We start from the raw sequence: 18365 nt of genomic DNA, 5'->3' as shown, positions 1-18365 counted from the left end.
GGGATACATGATTAGGCCAAGAGTTTACTTTCCTGTCTTGCTTTGGGACCCCATGACAAAACACCTGCCAACTGCCATTGCACCTGGCAAAGGAGTTCCTTTACAAAGATGCAGCTCACAGCAGGCAAAATGACAGTTTGACTGTGGAGCTACTGCAGCACTTTTTAAAATGTACAGACTTGCCAGTAGCCACTAAACAAAGTCACCACCTCCACTGAAAACCAAATTTGGCTCTTGTCAAAACCAAACCAAACCAACAAGCCAAAACTACCAAGAAGCCTTCCTCTGAAGAAAATGTCACGCTTTTTACAAGAAAAAGTTTCCATGTTTGTGGTTTATTTCTTTTGAATTTGGAAACATTTGTCCAATACTAACAAGCACACACATCCACTCATCCTGTTTGTAGGAGGGGTCTGCATAAAAAACAATTTTATCTTTGTGAGACTGTTCTCTGTGGACTGCCTGCTATCAATAGAGATGGGCTCTTCCACAGGACAATTTGGAGCCAGAGCCTGAATCAGGCTGGCAAAAATGTCCTCTGGAGAAGACTCTTTCCCTTGCTAATGGCTGTTGAGGACATTGAGGGAAGGTAGCCTCCCCAGACTGAAATTATCCTTCAAGAATAATTCCTCCCTTCCTCCTCCTGACTCCACACACATCAGTACTCACAATTTTTCCAGAGCCAGTAAAAAGTGGCACCCATCATCCAGGCATACACATGGGGACTGATTCATCACAGCAGAGCCATTAGAAGGAAATGCATTAGTCTTAATGGCAAGAACTGCACACTCACATGGTCTCTTCCCAAGAAAGTTCTTAAGTCCTGTAGGAGTCAGATGTTGTGAACAGCAAAACCAATACAAGCAGACACTGTTCCTTGACTGACAAGGCAGCAAACCATTGCTCAGACATAATTTATTATAACAAACACTGTCCTTGTTATTTTGTCTATCATGTATAGTCCTTTTGGGGCAGTAGTTACCAACACCCATTATCCTTGAACAGAAGATGACCAAACCTTCACACACAACCACTAAAATGTGCTGGTACCTTCTTTCTCCACTGTGCATATTACTTGGGTAGGAGCTGCTCAAATCTAGTGGAAATTTGTCTTCTATAAAAATTTCACCCTGTTAATCAGAGAAACCAGAGCATGGTGGGAGAGACCACCAGCCAGCCAAGATCCACCCAGTTGGCACCCCTCCCTGAGAGAGGATAAATGCTGATCCAACTGCTCTATGGTCCAAAAGGAGCAGCAGAAAGAGTGAAAGAGCAAGCCAATATTTCCTGAGGGCAGAATCCTTTTCAGCCCTAACATCAGAGATCACTTTCATTGCCTGTGAAAGACAAGAGTTGATGTCCAATAAGAAATTAGGGGGTTTATTTGCCAGGTGCATTATGCCATTATGCAGGCTCTCACATACAGAACATTCTGAGAAAAGGAGGGAAAGGAAAAAATTCACCACCATTAAACATACAGCTCATGTGCTTTCTGACATCCCTGGAGAATGACTTCCCTGTTTAGATATAAAAATGTGGGTAGTCATCTGCTACACAATATTACTCTGATAATATACTTTAATCATGATATCAAGCAGCTTCTGCCCAGCAGGCAGAGAACAATTCATCAGCCATGCTCATTAATGTCTCTGGTCAGTCCTTCAGAAGAGGTTAAATATTGTCAAGCAGCCTTTCAGTAAATGAGGACTTATAAGAAAGATGGGGATGATCTTTTTTAGCAGGACCTGTTGTGATAGGACAAGGGGTAATGTTTTTAATCTAAAAGAGGGTAGATTTAGGCTAGATATAAGGGAGAAACTTTTCACAGTGAGGGTGGTGAAACAGGTTGCCCAGAAAGGCGGCACAAGCCTCATCCCTGGAAACATTAAATGTCAGGTTGGATAAGGCTCTGAGCAATCTGATCTAGTTGAAGATGTCCCTGCTTACTGCAGTGGTGTTGGACTAAATGACCTTTAAAGGTCACTTGCAACCAAAAGCATTCTATGATTCTGTGATTAACACTAGATGTGGTTATTACAACACATTTCTTATGATGGAAAATTAATCATGACCAAGACAGTTTCACAGATCACAGAATCACAAAATCACCAAGGTTGGAAGAGACCTCAAAGATCATCAGGTCCAATCCATCACCACAAACCTCATGACTAAACCATGGCACCAAACCAGATGCTACCAAACAGCAACTTCAGCCTGCCAGAACTCAGCATTTCCAGGTTTTGGGGAATTCTCTCATCTCAAATCAAAACAAACTTCCCTGAAATGGAGTGGGGAAAAAAAAGAAGTCAGCATGAAGAAATTCCAAGGAACTATAATACCAACTTTATACTTCAGTTATTAAAATGACTGTATGAATGTGTTGTTTATCTGGGCTTTTTAAAAACAAACTCAGCATCTTCTCCAAAAGATTTCAGTTAGAAAACACTATGTCAAAAAAAATTCAAAATAAACAATAGTAAAAAAAACTATTGTCCACTGGGAATTCTTCAGCCTTCCTTCTCCATTGTAGAAAGCTGGAATTACAAGTCTTGTGGTATCTTCAAGTATTACTTCATGCTCAGTTCTCAATTTGGAATGAGTGAGAGATCACTGTTTTAAGGAACAACCATGTGTTTTCCCCCTGCTGTTCTGTTTGAGCAGACCCTTCACCGAAGGTCTTTGAAATCTTCCTAACGATTTTGTCCACAGCCACAGTTCAGCCTGGTCAGGCATGAGCCCTCCAGGCATTACCTGCTTGTTCCCACCACCGCCACCTCTCTACACCTCTGGCACTCAACTCAGACTCTGACGCACATTGTTGTGCCTGCGACCGTGCTAAGATGTTCTCACTGTTTTGCCTTTATCCTCCTATTATTTGTGTTTTCACACATAATAGAAGCTGCTTTGTCTGCCTTCATAGTAAATTTGCCTCATTGTCTTACAACCTTGCTTCGAGAAGCTGTTAGGATTGATTTACAATAGGGCCAACATTTCCATCAAGCAAATACCACTTTCAGCACCTGACAAATTACGACACTGTTTGCAGAGAGACTGAATCAGAAATAAAAAGCTCCTGCTGGATGCTTGAAGGGGGATGGCTGGGGAAGGGCTACCATGCAGTGAGTGGGGGCCACTGCTTAAGCATGGTTTGGCCACAGCAAGACTTAGGAGAGCCCCGTGTTTTCTAGCTGTTGTCCCCACCGTTGCCAGCAGGGGTGGGCAGTAGAGCTGACTTGTCAGGAAACAGCCTTTGGAGATATCAGGCTGCTTCTCTTACAGGAGAGGAATTCACATCTTTCTCCTTCTCAGCCTTTGGATCGAATCAGGCTGAATCAGGCTACACTTTTTCCATTCCAGCTTATTTCCTCTTCCTTTTCTTTCTCTCTGTTTCATATTCATAACAGCCTCTTTCAAGCTTAGAGAAATTACTGTTTAAAAAGCACGACCTGGTGCACCCCAAGCACAACTTCCTACCCTCCCTGTCCTCATCTCATTCTTAACTGCTTGTGACCCACTGGAAATGTCTGCAGTTGGTCAGGTGAAGGGTCCAAAGGCCTGACTGGGGCTGAAATGATCAAAACTTTTATGATGTACCGCTCCAAATACAAGCAGATGAGAGAAGCAGGCGCACACCAGAGATCATAGACCCAACTGTGAGCCCACATCCACATCCTTCAGGAAACAGTTAGCTGCCGCTTTCGTTTAATAAGATGCACAGCTGTAAAGGATAGTAAAAAAGGGCATTTGTGGCAGAAAGGCAAGACTGTCTAGTATCTTGGCACTTCACGTGTGAAAGGGGATGATCCCAAATTTTCAGGAAGCAAAACATGCACATAATCTCAGGATAAAAGCCAAAACACTGAAAAGAAAGTGAATTACCTTCTTTTTCTGCAAAGCCAAGAGAGAGGCAAAACCAGCATGTGATGAAAGCTTCCCCTGCCACTGCCTGTGCTGCAACTCTCCCTGAAAAACAGCCCTTAACAAGGAAGCTAGGAAGAATGAATCCAGCACTTTCACTATCACAGGTCAGATCCTCTCTTCCTTCCATTTCCCTCCCAAAATTAGCCATCATATCTTCTGTTCCTGCAGAGAGGCAGCAGGAGTTATGAAAAGAAAGGAACCGAGACGCCAGGATTCAGGAGCTGTGGCTTACTCTACTGTATTCACTTTGCACTCTTGTTTTAGTTGAAGTCAGTACAAGACTAGGTACCAACAAGAGCACCAAACTCAAAGCCTTTCTTCAGAAAGGGAATCGGAAAGTAAGCAGCTATTACATTGACAGGTTGAGGATATTTTCATAGTCCCATCATAGCTGGTGGCAGAATTATATCTGGTTGTTTTCCTTTCATCACTAAGAAGGGGGGGGGGGGGGGGGGGGGGGAGGGGAGGGTGAGGAGAGAAGAGCGTATTGTGAATTCCAGAGATTAGGCAGGAAAGGCCATATTGCCCAAACAAAGGATTAGAGCAGGATTTTCTTTTAAATACCCTGTTAACTGATCTGTCACATTTTCACCAGAGTGAAAACTGAGAAGAATGCACTACTCGATCTTGAAGAGGTGACTCTGGGTAGTTGCATATGAGGAAATGAAAAATATTTGTGTGCCATACTAAAGATCTCTTCCAGTTACCAGTAAGAGCCATCAGTGACAGCTTAGCTTTGTGTCTTTCAAACAAAACAAAACAAAAAAAAACACAAACAAACAAACAAAAATGAAACCCCAAAACCAAGCCAAACAAACAAACCACAAAGAAAAAACTCCACATAAACAGGGAAGCAGAATTTACTCTGTCAGGGGAAAATAAATAAATAAATAGAGATACACACAAGGCTTTTCTGAAACATTCATTAAGCAAAGAGCTCACACACAAGCTCTTTGGGTCCATCCTGCCCTGGGGAGCATTTCTCAAGAGTGCTTCCATTCAGAGACTTCCCACAGGCTTGAACAAACATACATAATGTTTGGCTCATGCTGTTGATGGCCATCATATCAACCAAGAGGGTTCCAGACTGAAGCTTGCTGTGAGCAGGGAGAATAGATACTATTCCTGGAGAGAAAAACATGCAACATTCTTTCCAGAAAGGAGAAAAGCTATGCTCCAGCCAGCCCTCCTCTTGGAGAACACCAAATTCTTCCAGGTCAAAGTGTCCACATTCAGTCCTGCGAACACTTACAGTATCACAGTATCAGTCAGGGTTGGAAGGGACCACAAGGATCATCTAGTTCCAAACCCCCTGCCATGGGCTGGGACACCCCACACTAGATCAGGCTGGCCAGAGCCTCATCCCACCTGGTCTTAAACACCTCCCTCCCTCTCAAGTGGAGTAAGGGGATGTTTTGGCAAAGAACTGTCACTCTGAAATCATTCATCTAAAAACTATCAGGTTAGCAGTTCCTAAACATAACATGCAAGCTTCCTGTAGGAGCTTCTCGATGGCTATATTGATCTTGGTCCAGCTCATAACTGCCCCAGCATCACAGCCAGTATTAGTCATCTCTCCCACTATCTGCTGAAAGAAGAGAAACTAAGAGCTGACAAGACAGAGACCAAACAACCCATCACGCAGTAATTTTGCTGTTCACTCTGCAGCGCAGCACATTTGTCAAATGATGCTATGGCCCACACACTCAGGGAAATTAAAAGCATTGTTTTGCTGTTTGCCATCCTGATTGAATCAGGATTCACAAAGCTGAAAGAGTCTACACAAGCATCACAACACTACTCTGTAACCAAGCCACTGTGAGTCTGCACCGGTGGTGTTTGTTATACATTAGCAGGGTTTGGCAAGCACCTTTCAGCATTCCTTCAACACCTGAAAAACTGGAAGAAAAGTTGAAAAACTGGAAAGGTCAACCTATGCCTTCTCCTTTTTGCCATAGGCTTGTATTGCACTGACAGGGAGAAGCCAAAAAGTCTCTCTCTTTAGATTTTGTTACACATAAAACATGTACATAACCACTTTTCAGGTGCTGCAACGTTGTATACCATGGTAGGGCTTTTAAACCTCCAGTACTACAAGAAGCAGCTTATCCTGAGCATCTTGATAGTAAGGAGTCAAGAGACACAGCACTGGGCTTTCAAGCTTACACTGGTCTTGGAGGCAGGAAAAAAACCTGTTGGTGCAAGCTCAGTAAATTAAACCTAGCCTTGAAGAATGTGAATTCCAGTGTTTATGTACTTGTGCATTCTTCATCCATCTCACTATGCACCACTCAGCCCTAGGTATGTAAACCCACACAGAATTCCAGTGCTGTGGTTGGACAGTATGACAACAAAGTCAAATTACAGAATGAAAAGGGAAGAGGAGCAACTCAAAATTAAGGAAATTACAAATTTTTAACACAGTAAAAATTTGCCAGGGACAAAGGAAAGAAAAACAAACAAACAAAAAGGAAAAATAAAATAAAAATAAGGGGGGGGGAGGGAAGAAAAAGAAGAAATTAAATTTTAAAAAAAGAAAAAAGAAGAAGAAAAGAAAAAAAAAAGAAAAAAGAAAAATAAGGGGGGGGGGGAAGAAAAAGAAGGGGGAAAAGAAAAGAAGGGGGGGAAAAAAAGAAAAGAAAAAAAATAAACTACCTGTTTCAAAGCCAGATATCCTGCCCTGAAAGAGAAGTGACAGTTGGCTACCTGCAGAGACAAAAATGAAAAATAAATAGCTTAAGTTCTTCTCACTAACAGAAGGCCATCCACAACTAAGTATGCCATTCCTTCTTCAATGTCATTTTAAATCAGGTGAAAACCTGGAGAAGACTATAGTGCCGGCAGCAAAGGATCCCAGGAGCACAAGCAGCTGGCAAGACACTGGTACTTGATATCCCTTAAGGCAATAGCATTGAAAGCACTTTTGGTTTCCTATCTACACAGGTTTTTAACATATGAATTCTCGAAGTGTCCTAACTTAAACTAACCTCAAAACTCATAATGAAACCCCTTCAAGTCTTTGGCATTTCATTTACTTCCGCAGGAGAGTCCATTGCCCTCTAGGGCATCATGTCGAAACCATAGATCAGGCTAACATCAGCAATTTATAATCAAAGACCTGGCCTAGCACTCACCTACACATGGCATTTCATTACCCTCACAGAACCTACAGGATGCCATGCTCAAGTTGGAATGAAATTTGATGCGTTTTCACAACAAAAGGATATACTCCTGGGATCATTCACTAACTGGATAAAGGCACAGAACTACCCCATTACCATCCCTAGAGGAAACTCATTAGCAGCATAATAAAATAAAGTGGTGGCAGTAAGGTATTTTCTCATAATCTTTTAATGCTAACAGGCTTCAAAGACATTTTGCCTCCACACCCTCTCCTATGGTGCCCAGAAACCCCCTGGCACCTCTCAGAGCATAAGAGGCAGTCCCCTCTCCTGCATACTACACAGCATCAGGGAGTAGTTTCAGAGCACAGAGGGATTCTAAAATGTTCAACTCATCATCTTTGATGAATCTGTGCAATTGAACCTTAATCCCTGCCCCACTTGGAAAATGTTCCCCAGTGGGTCAAGTTTCCTGATTAGTCATACAGTTTAGAATAAATAATCTGGCTGACAGGGGCTTAGTTCTTTTTATGACATGCCAAACAGGGGAATATTTGAAAGACATTAGAAATATTAAAACAAATATTACTGTTTTGAAATGGTTTTAAACCAGTAAAATTAGAAATAGTGAAGTGAGTACCACATAAGCATGGTTCTTCTTCTACAGGAAATATGATCATTTCTTTTTCTCTTCCTGTAAAAAGTGTCAGGTCAAACCCCCAAACACTCATGTATCATATAGTTCATAATAAGATGTACTTTAGCTGCACATTAAACACACATCCCTTAAATACAACAAGGAAGGAAGGGAGAATTTTGTATCTATCTGAAGAGGATAACAAAAAAAACCAAGACAAGGTATCCCCCCACTGCATTCCCACTACCCACTTTCTAAAGGAACACTCTGCACCAAGAGCTCTTACCTACAGTCAGACAGCCAAAGCCATCAATATTATTTATCTCCACAATGCTTCTATATCTTAGTCGAGGCTATAGGACAGCCAGTGACACCATTCCTCAATGCCTGATGTGTAAATTCATTGCCAATGGCATGCCTTATCAGCAGCCTCAAAGTAGCATCCTACACCTTATCCTGTTCTCACATTTATCCATAAAAGCACACAGCAGGAGGAACAATGCATTAAGTTTGCCTCAAACCTAAGTACAATTAGAAACCTCCCTTCTCTCTGACTGTGTGGCCATTTGTCTGTGATAATGGGGATTAGTGGTAGGTATTCTGCAAGGCCAATCAGCTGGAAAGCTTTCTAGGTGGAATTTGAAGCCATAAGCCCTCAAAGGAAAAAAAAAAAAAAAAGAGTAGATGAACCAGATGATAAAATAGCAGCTTCCCATTATGAACTGTAAATTTTGAAGTTGGCTAAGCTTTCAAAAAGTTGTTAAATAGAAGAAAATTCTGCCAATGCTCTTCAGGGCTGCATGCAAAGGAGGCCCAGGACCTCATTACCAAGCATTTTTCTAGCCTAAGTGTTTCAAACCACCAGCCTTCCTCAAAAATGCAGTACAGAAAGCATCGGAGAAATATGAAGCCCAATCTCAGAGTACAGAGAGGCTCAGCTAATTCTGCCAAGGGTGCAGTAGTTAATAAATCTTTCCCTTCCCTTCTAACTCCTTTACCTACTTTTATGCTGAGCCATTTCAGTAATTTAGCTGGAGGTGCTGAGACCAGAAGAACCACAACACCCTGTGGCAGCCTCAGGCGACCGAAGCTCTATAAAAATAAACTCTTCCACTTACTCAATGCACAAATAATTCAGAGATAAAACCTGGTTGTATTGTACTCCAAACAAGATCAAATTATAATATTCATACACAGCTGTGCTCTGCCTCTCCCCCGACTTTCAGATGTTCTCTGAAACTTGCAGTTCTGGTGCTATTTTGATTTCCTCTCCTTTTAGTTTAGGTGAGAGACCTTGCTGTTAAAGCTAGGGTTGAGGATCCGTTCCCACTTTGTGACACGGCCTCCACCTACCACCTTAAATAAGTTACTATGTTTCTTAAAACACATTTACAAAGCATCAGGTCCTACAATTCCTGCATTCAGTAGGTATTATCACTTACCAATTATAGTCTCACAGGTAGAAAAAGCTGAGACAAAGTATCTAGTATTCTAGCCAAGTTTAAGATGAAAACCTCACTTCTTTTCCTGACTACCTGCAGTCACTCTTGCCGTATTCGGTAACAGCGGGACAGGGAAGTCTGCACAGGATCACAGCTAACCTCTGGCACAGGGCAGCCAGCACACTAGACAAGGTAGTGCTGGTGCGAGAGCTGCACACATCTTAATCTTCACCCAATAAATTCTCCCTGAATTCACTCATAGGCAAAATGCAAAAAACCCAGGTTTCCAAAGGGGCAAAAGAAATCCTTTACAACCTGACTGAGATGCTATCAACTTTCCTGCTGGCAACATTGAAGTGGGTTGCAAGTGCAGCAGTGACAGCCTTACCAGAAGCTCAGTGCCCAAAGACACAGGGTTATGGGAGAATTCAGGGGCATGGCACAGCAAAGGCACCAGAGAAGCATTTATACCTACAAGCCAGAACATCCACACAGAGAAGCAGCAAAATAGAAATTAAAAGTGCAGTACAGACAGAACTGAGAAGCAAAATCAGAGAAATATGGTAGCTTTATATAGAATAGAATTAACCAGGTTGGAAAAGACCTTCAAGATCATCAAGTCCAACCTATCACCCAGCACTGTCTAATCAACTAAACCATGGCACCAAGTGCCCCATCCAGTCTCTTCCTAAACACCTCCAGTGATGGTAACTCCACCACCTCCCCAGGCAGCCCAATGACCAATCACTCTTTCTATAAAGAACTTCTTCCTAACATCCAGCCTAAACCTCCTCTACTGCAGCTTGAGACTGTGTCCTCTTGTTCTGGTGCTGGTTGCCTGGGGGAAGAGACCAACCCCCACCTGGCTACAACCTCCCTTCAGGTAGTTGTAGACAGCAAAAAGTTCTGCCCTGAGCCTCCTCTTCTCCAGGCTAAGCAACTCCAGCTCCCTCAGCCTCTCCTCATAGGGCTTGTGCTCCAAACCCCTCCCCAGCTTTGTTGCCCTTACAAACCTTGGACTCAGCTCTTGGCAAAGGACTTCACCATGACCAAACACATTAACATTTTATATGCATAAATATGTATTACCTCAGAAGAAAGGACAGTTAAATAAAGGGAGAAAACCCACACACCGGATGTTGGAATTAGCCAGCATAATGACATCCCTTCACCTGACATTCCTGGGCATTTATAGAGAGCACACGCTAAGGCTCCAAATACACAGCCACCCTGCTAGCCTGTCCTCAGCCTGCACAATCTCCAGCAATTATTTGATAGAAAGTAGAGATGGTTTTCCAACACAGTTGCACCCTGCAAAACACATAGCAGTGTCCTTCATGCCCATGTCCTGTCATATACCTTCCTTCACTCTGAAGTTACTCATCATGATGTCACCTTACCCATACACAGACGCCAAATACCCAGCATGAACCCACATTCAGGCTCTTACAGTCTCTATAAACATACATATGTACGTATATTCTTACACTTCTATTCATGCATACCCAGTCCCGCCCCCCCCCCCCCCCCCCCCCCCCCCCCCCCCCCCCCCCCCCCCCCCCCCCCCCCCCAGCTTTTCTCTGCTAAGAGAGACAAATGAGCAAATCATTCAGAAACCACGTAAGAGAAAAAAAACAACCAACCAGCATCAGGCCATGCAGGTTAACAATATAACTGAGCTAATGCATCAGTCCTACATGCAAACAAGCAAACTGAGCACAACTTTGTGGAATTCAACACAAAAAGAAAACAAGAACTACACATTTCCATATCCATTTTATTCAAAGTTCCTCGTCATCATTTCTGTGATTAGGTTGCCACAAAGCTGCAAGCCTCCCTCTTCCTCTTTTAATAGCTAGGAAATCCTTCGGCTGGCTATTGGTATCTCACACCAAGGTTGTGCTGGGTTTACTGATACACAGAAAGACCAGAGGAGACTCTTGCACATGTACACATTCATCAGCTTCCCAACATCTTGGTCAAGTTCCCAAACTAAAAACAAAACAAAAATTGTCAAAAGCCCAGTGAAGCTTCAAGCAAATCCTTCCACTATCCCCACAACTGGCCAAGATGGGAAGAATCCGCTACCTGCTAATTTATTCCAAGGGACTAGTCAGGACAAAAGTGGGTTTCCACGCCAGCAAAGTTATGTGGCATCTGATTCAGGATTTGTTTACACAGTGAGATTTTCCACGTACAACAGTCTCAGGGCAATCTGAGCCTACAGGTCTATGCCTGTGCTACACAACAGCTTTATTATGCACTCCTAGAGGCTTCTCCCTTCAAAACACTGATACATTTATCTCATTCTGAGTAGGCACATTGATTCCATCACATCTCACAGGCAGCCTTACCCCAAGCAACCACTCACAACGTGTCTTTTCAAAAGTGCTGCTACCCTCAGGTACAGAAGGGAGAACATAAGACAGACCTTTTACTTTATGTGACCTAGAAACATTGACAGCCAGACATGCAGCCACATCTCCAAGTCAGGATGGAACTTGAGATGTCAAGTTGCTTTTCCCATAGTATTACTCTTGTTTCTGGACTACCCTAGCCTTTTTCTGCACTTTACTCCAACACAGAACTTCCACCTCAAAGCTTTATAAATGAAAGAGCTTCATTATGAAGACCCCTTTGCAGATCAAAAACATCCAGTGATGTGCTCCTGAAGAAGTGATAAAATGGTGATGGATGTTTTGGGCAACAAAGTAAACCGAGTCACTGTTACGCGAGCGGGTGGTAACAACTCTGCGCAGTACATGCCCAAAACTCTTAACAAAGGCAGGTGGTAGCAGATCTTAAGAGATTAGGCCCAGAGAGCCAAAATTAAACCCTTGGCATTTGGTAGACAATAAAAACTCCTCCATCATTTCCATGAAGAACAACCTCACTCATTTATAGAAATAGGATGTATTAAGATTCAAGGAACCTTACGAGATCCACACGATCTTGGAAAAGATCAGAGGCTTCTGTTGGATATTTCCATTGTTTGCAAATGTCATTCAGCTTTAATTATTTATAATGCCTCACAGTACAGTAGTAAATGCTGTCATAGTTCATAAAATAATTAAATCTTAGTAATAAGAGACACCTCTACCAGCCTGTCTGTTCAATATTTACTGAGAAGTGATATGTATTTTATGATCATTACCATGTCTGTAAATAAATGAAGGGAGAGGGGGGGAAAGGGACACCTTGAATACTGTGTCCGGTTCTGGGCCCCTCAGTTTAAGAAGGACACTGAGACTCTTGAACATGTCCAGAGAAGGGCAATGAGGCTGGTGAAAGGCCTTGAGCACAGCCCTATGAGGAGAGGCTGAGGGAGCTGGGATTGTTTAGCCTGGAGAAGAGGAGGCTCAGGGGAGACCTCATTGCTCTCTACAACTACCTAAAGGGAGGTTGTAGCCAGGTTGGAGTTGGTCTCTTCTCTCAGGCAATCAGCACCAGAACAAGAAGACTCAGTCTCAAGCTGCACCAGGGGAGGTTTAGGCTCAAGATGAGGAGAAAGTTCTTCACTGAGAGAGTCATTCACCATTGGAATGGGCTGCCTGGGGAGGTGGTGGAGTCACCATCCCTGGAGGTGTTCAAGAGGGGATTGGATGTGGCACTTAGTGCCATGGTCTAGTCATGAGGTCTGTGGTGACAGGTTGGACTTGATGATCTTCGAGGTCTCTTCCAACCTTGGTGATACTGTGAAAAGGTTGTTTCCTATCCTTAAATTTTCATTTTGATCCATCTGCTTACACGTTCATCAACAGTAGTGAGGCTTGTGTAATCAGGGATTTCCCAAGATTTCTCTGCCATAACTTGTCCCCCTCCAAATGCACTTACAAAACATACGCTAACTCAAATTAGTTTTTGCCACAACAAACAAGGAGTTATTGCTGATGATGCGGAAGGAGAGGCCAGCTTGATTCTTGGCTTCTGCTTGCAGAGAAAAGGTTGGGAAAGCACATAAGGCACATTCCAAACAGATTCATTAGGCAAGTGGGAGAGAAACGTCAGCCAAGGAAATACAAACTGCCTATCTTAGACAGCAACATTTCTGAGCGGAACTAGATGGTCAATGGACATGGTGAGTTAAGGGAACCAGTGCCTCCAGCCACTTCCATTAATAAAATTGAAATGTGTTATTTCCTGCTCAGGCAAGCCACCTTAGCCAAAGCCAAAATACAAGAGCCAAGCCTCTACCCACTGCCTATTAACAGTGCAGAACTCTGAGATGCTTCATTATGGTCCCATTTGTGGAAATCCCCAGGCCACATACAAGAAAGAAGCCTAAAACCAACCACACACTGCATCAGACAGGACTCCTCCACTTGGTCAAAATGAAATTACATTTCTCTAGCTAAACTATTTCCCAGTGACAAGAGTTTGTCAAACACCACTTGAGCTCTCACAAGAGAGCCATTGAAACTTGCAACTTCATTTTCATTTCCAAAGCCACTAATCAAGATCTCCTGGATTTCTAGATAATCGTTAATAACTCTTTTAAACTCCACCTGCTTTATCAGTAATTTCATTAGATTTTGGGGTTATGCTGATTACTTTGGTTTTCTAGGGGTTTTATTGGCTTTGTTTTGAGGTTTGGGGTTTGGTTGGTGTTCAGTGTTTTGTTGTTCTTGCTGTTTTGTGGGGTTTTGTCATTGTTTGTTTACTTCATTTTGTACACCTTTAACTATTTCTCTAATCTTAATTAAATTGCAAGATAGCATTTCAAATAAGTTTTAACAGCTGCAAACACCTGCAGGAAGCCTGCCAGATGAAGTTTTATTTCCAAGGATTTCTTTAGCCATAGCTTTTTATTGTGGAAATACTCCTATTGAGCAACTCTTTAGTATATTCCAAGTTTCTCTTTATTTCAAGAAATACTTTGGGCTATTTACTTTAATCTCTAGCTCAAAGAGATCACAAGGTTCCTCACAGAGCTTCACAGTGAGAAAACAATAAAAATCAAAAGGAAAGCTAAAATTGACCACTAGATTTGTGCAACAATGCTTTGTAAATGTTCTGCTGCATTTAGAAATGTAAGGGCCAAATACTATTCGAAGGACCAGTCTGTAGAGAGTATTTCTCTCTGGCAGAGGTACATATTCAATTAGCTGCCTTTCCCCCCACCCCCCCCACCCCCTTACAGTTGCCAGTTTCTTCACAGTGGGACGGGAAAGTGAACTTTCAGTTCAGGTTTTAAACAGAAAACTCGCCCTGAAAATTACTGCTTGGCTGTTGACATTTTGATGTTAGCATTCAACTGTTAAGTCAGCTGGCTTCATTTAAGTGCAGGAGGCTGAAAAGGGAGACCATTTCCCTGAGCTTTCATTCAGCTCAGACAGGGATCAGCTCTGCAAGATACCCTTGATGATGGCAGCCCCTTCCCACCATCACCAGCCCTGCAGCACCAGCAGGACCAGCAGGACCCACCACACTGCCTGAGTGCCAGCAGGACCAGCAGGACCCACCACACTGCCTGAGCTCCAGTGGCAGCCCGCCCATTACAGCAGGCAGGGCAGGTGCCCCCTCTGCAAATTAAGATCCACTTAAGAGATGTGTGTTGGCAGCATGCACACACAGAACCAGACACACTTTAAACCCATTAGCTCAGGCACAAACACAGATAAGTGGCATATCCCCACTGTGTATGTATACATAATTACAGCATACAACTAGAAAGAAAACAAGCAAACATTTACTCATAACAGAATGACAGACAACAAGCTTTATGAATGGTAGATGCAGGGTGAGCATAGCCAAGAACATGGCATGGTCAAGGGAATTTTTTAGCTCCCTGTGAGGAGCACCTGGGTTATTTAAAGCAAGTTTTTTCTCCTGATGGTTTGATATGGAGGACAAACATGCCTACAATGGTATTTACTACACATAATCATTACATATTTAATACATCAGTTTCTGCATTATAAGCCAATGGCTGCATCAGTACAGAACATTTCTCTGGACTATGTTACTCATGGGTTTTGTACCATTGCAGAGAAACTAGCAAGTTATTTGCATGCAACAGCTATGTCATTAGCTAAATAGATCTGTGTTACAATGAAAACAGCTGCTGTTTAGCAACAACAGAAAAATAAAGGGAGGAGAACAAGGTAGCACTTTAAGTCAGATTCAAGTAAACCAGAACTTCATAACAGGGAATGATTAAAATTAAATTTGCACAGGAGCTATTTTTCTTCTTCCTTTTTCTTCCTCTTATGATGATACTTTGACTTCTCTTTCAGCCACCTGTTTCATTCCCTCAGTTGCCATCAACAGAATTGTTTACAGTAATTTCCATGAATCTGTATTATTTTAAGCACGTTCCAACTGTTGGTGATTTTCCTGTGTGTATAAATTACAGATACAGGGGTGTATGTCAGTGTAGTGCACCTGCACAGAGAATCCCATCTGACCTGTTTGAAAGTCTGTATGAAGCCTTGAATAACTTCTATTGTACTAGTGCATGAAGTAGTCCAAGTGCCAACATAAATACATTTTCCTGTATAGAATACTGTCATTTACATTTCCAAAGGCCTCTTAGAACCATAATTTACTGAAAGAAATGGTAGCAATTTAAGGAGCTTGGGGGATGCAGGGTGTGAAGATCTCAGTGGAGGTCCTTTGTGGAAGCCTTCTATTCTGTCTACACAGACTGCTCTCTTTATGGACAAGTGAGGGAGTGTGCATTATTTGTAGGAAACCAGGGTGCAAAGAAAATGTACTTTCTTGCACGTATCCTAAGTCAAGTAGTATGAGTAACACACATCAAGAGATACTTCAGAGAAGGGGTTTATAACCAAAGGTTCAGGACTTGCTGTACACCTGCCTAGACTGAAGAAGAAGAGAAAAGAATGCAATACTCCTTTCTATAAGCATTTATTGTAAAACCCTTACAAGTATCCAGCACAGGGAAAACTTCAAGAATGCCTTTGTAGAAAATCTAGAGAACAGGGCATCATACCTGCCCCCAAAGTGGGATGATACCAAACTAATGAAATAAAAGTGAGAATGTGTAGCACCTGAGCACCTGCAAGATTTATTGCAAGCCAACCCCATGCTTTCTTTAGGGAGAGCAGACACGTTAGCAAACCTCTCATTAGCAGGTAGTTCAACAGCCCACCTACAGAATCTTCCTTTGCTTGCAATATACCACTTGCCCCTAAATGACACCTGTGAGGAATACCATCAGTGTAGAAATGCAAAAGCACTGAGATCACTGATGTCAATGCTCTTCAGGTGCCCAGTAGCTTTTCCTTTTCACATCACTAGCCTCATTGAGCATGAATCATCCCAAACTTCACACTCACCAGCAAGACCATCAGCCCTTAACTGGAAAGTCTCTATGCATACATGAAATCTCACATAAAGCTTCAGCTATGAAGAGTGTTTAATTACATTAATTTTAAGCTTTTCCACATGCAGAGACTGGAATCATTACCAAGCTACCTCAGATATAAATTGACAGCATATTTTAAGAAGTATCTCTATGTCAGGGGAGATTCTTTAGCTGATTTACCCACAGCTAGAGTCACTCTTTCCTTGCAGAGACAAACCAGTTTTGTATTGTCTATGATCCCAGTTGAGCCATCTCATCCCTAAGCAAACGACTATACTAGTTACTGCTCGTGTGCTGCCTTTGCTGGGGCTTTGCAGCCAGAGGCAGCCAGAATCAGGTAAGACTCAAGAACTTTTTGTCATGAAGCTCCTCAGACAGTAACTGCTTTCAGCAGCTGCTGACCATTAACATCTTCTAGGTGGCAACAGAAAAGCAGAGGAGCTGCATCAGAAGCTTCTTCATACAGGTGTACTTACAGGAAAAGAGACCCATTCATTTTAAATCAAAGATATGGGATAAATGCAAAGCCACAAAAATGCAGGAGGCTAATGATCAAAGTAATGCCCTGCTTTGGCTGTACCATGTCCTGTGACACCTCGGTAGCCGGCCTGCTCTCTGCTCATAGTCATGCGTGGGGGTAGTGGGCGCAGCAGCCCCCACCTGTCTTGCAGCTGCCGGGGCTTATGCAACGGCTGCCTGGGCAAGGAGGGAACACCTGCGTTCCCTGAGACTTCCCATACAGAAACCCCTCTCGGACGCAGAAATGCCATCAGAAAAAAATTTTCCGACCCCTTTTGTCAGCGTTAGGAGGTGCCAAGAACACGGGCGGTCGCGTCTTTACTGCAAAGGGCAAAGCGTAAAGAGGAACCGATTTCACCGGCAGCCAGGCAAGATCCTCGACTTGCTAAGTAACTCTGAAGTTCAGCCACGTACACCGTCCTCCTCCCTATCTCCCCTGATTCTGCCGCACCGGAGGAGCACCGCAAACCTGACGGCATCGGCGAGGCTGGGCGCCGGTCGCTTTCTTAACGGAATACCAGAAGGCTCTTTTAGGCTTCAGGATTAAGAAAAAGCCCGCCTGGGTCTCCAGGGTTCTGCCTAGCACCTCTTTACCGGCAACATCACCGCCGCCGGACCCTATCAGCCGCCTCCCCACCAGCGGACGCCCCGTGCCCGGCAGATGTCCCCAAGAAGGGCATCGAGGTTGCCCGGAGCCGGCCCCGCCCGCCCGGTACCCACCTGTAGGACACCTGCTTCCTGAAGGTGAGCGTCCGCAGCTTCTCCTCTAGCGATTCTTCTGCCGCGGATAGCCCCGGCTCCTCCGGGACCCCAGCGGTGCCTGCCGCCTCCCCACCACCCTCGGCCCCCCGGCACCCGCCACCACCCGCCGCCCCCGTCTCCTCCCCGCCGGCTGCGGAGGGAGGGTTCATTGCGGAGGGACAGTGGGACCGAAAAGAAGGAGGGGGCAGGCGGGGGGTGGCCGACGGCTGCAGGCGCAGCGGGGCGGCGGTGGCCAGGGGACCGCAGCTCCCGGGGCTGCAGGGAGCGCTGCGAGCCGCGGCGGCTGCAAATGGCAGCGCGGCCGCGCAGCATCCATCGGCGGCCGCACTGCAGCGGGGCATTGTGGGAAACTCCCGGTCGCCACGCCTCCCGTCACGCCTCCTAGCCGGCCGCCAATCGCTGCGCCGCATGAGCCGCCACGCCCTGCCTCGCCACGCCCCTTCGCCTCGGGAGCACTCCGGCCGGCCGGGACAGGGGCAGCGGCATAGCGGGGCACCCCGGGGCTGCTGGGTCAGGTTCCAGCCCCGACTGTGTACGTTTCCTTCCCAACGTCACGTTAAAAACACCCTCGGAAGCGAGCTTAGGTGTCCCACAGCATCTAGCGCTGCCCTTATCTGCTTACAGCCCGCACT

At 44.2% G+C, this 18365-nt stretch overlaps 1 protein-coding gene across 5 annotated transcripts in view; it reads right to left on the bottom strand.

The window, feature by feature from the left end:
* The window catches only part of DGKI (diacylglycerol kinase iota), a 206907-nt gene extending 188846 nt beyond the window's left edge, over positions 1–18061 (bottom strand). For 2 of the 5 annotated variants that reach the window (XM_054168160.1, XM_054168161.1), the window contains exon 1: positions 17692–18061. In XM_054168160.1, the coding sequence (XP_054024135.1) occupies positions 17692–17882 (191 nt within the window). In that variant the 5' untranslated portion in view covers positions 17883–18061. The remainder of the gene's footprint in view (positions 1–17691) is intronic. The other 3 variants (XM_054168162.1, XM_054168163.1, XM_054168164.1) reach the window with 2 other exon arrangements.
* Positions 18062–18365: the final 304 nt, after the last annotated feature.

This window comes from Dryobates pubescens, chromosome 15 (genome assembly GCF_014839835.1).
Source record: "Dryobates pubescens isolate bDryPub1 chromosome 15, bDryPub1.pri, whole genome shotgun sequence".
Lineage (NCBI taxonomy): Eukaryota > Metazoa > Chordata > Aves > Piciformes > Picidae > Dryobates > Dryobates pubescens.
The sequence above is the reverse complement of the archived record's forward strand: the minus strand, read 5'-3'. Positions and strand labels throughout refer to the sequence as shown.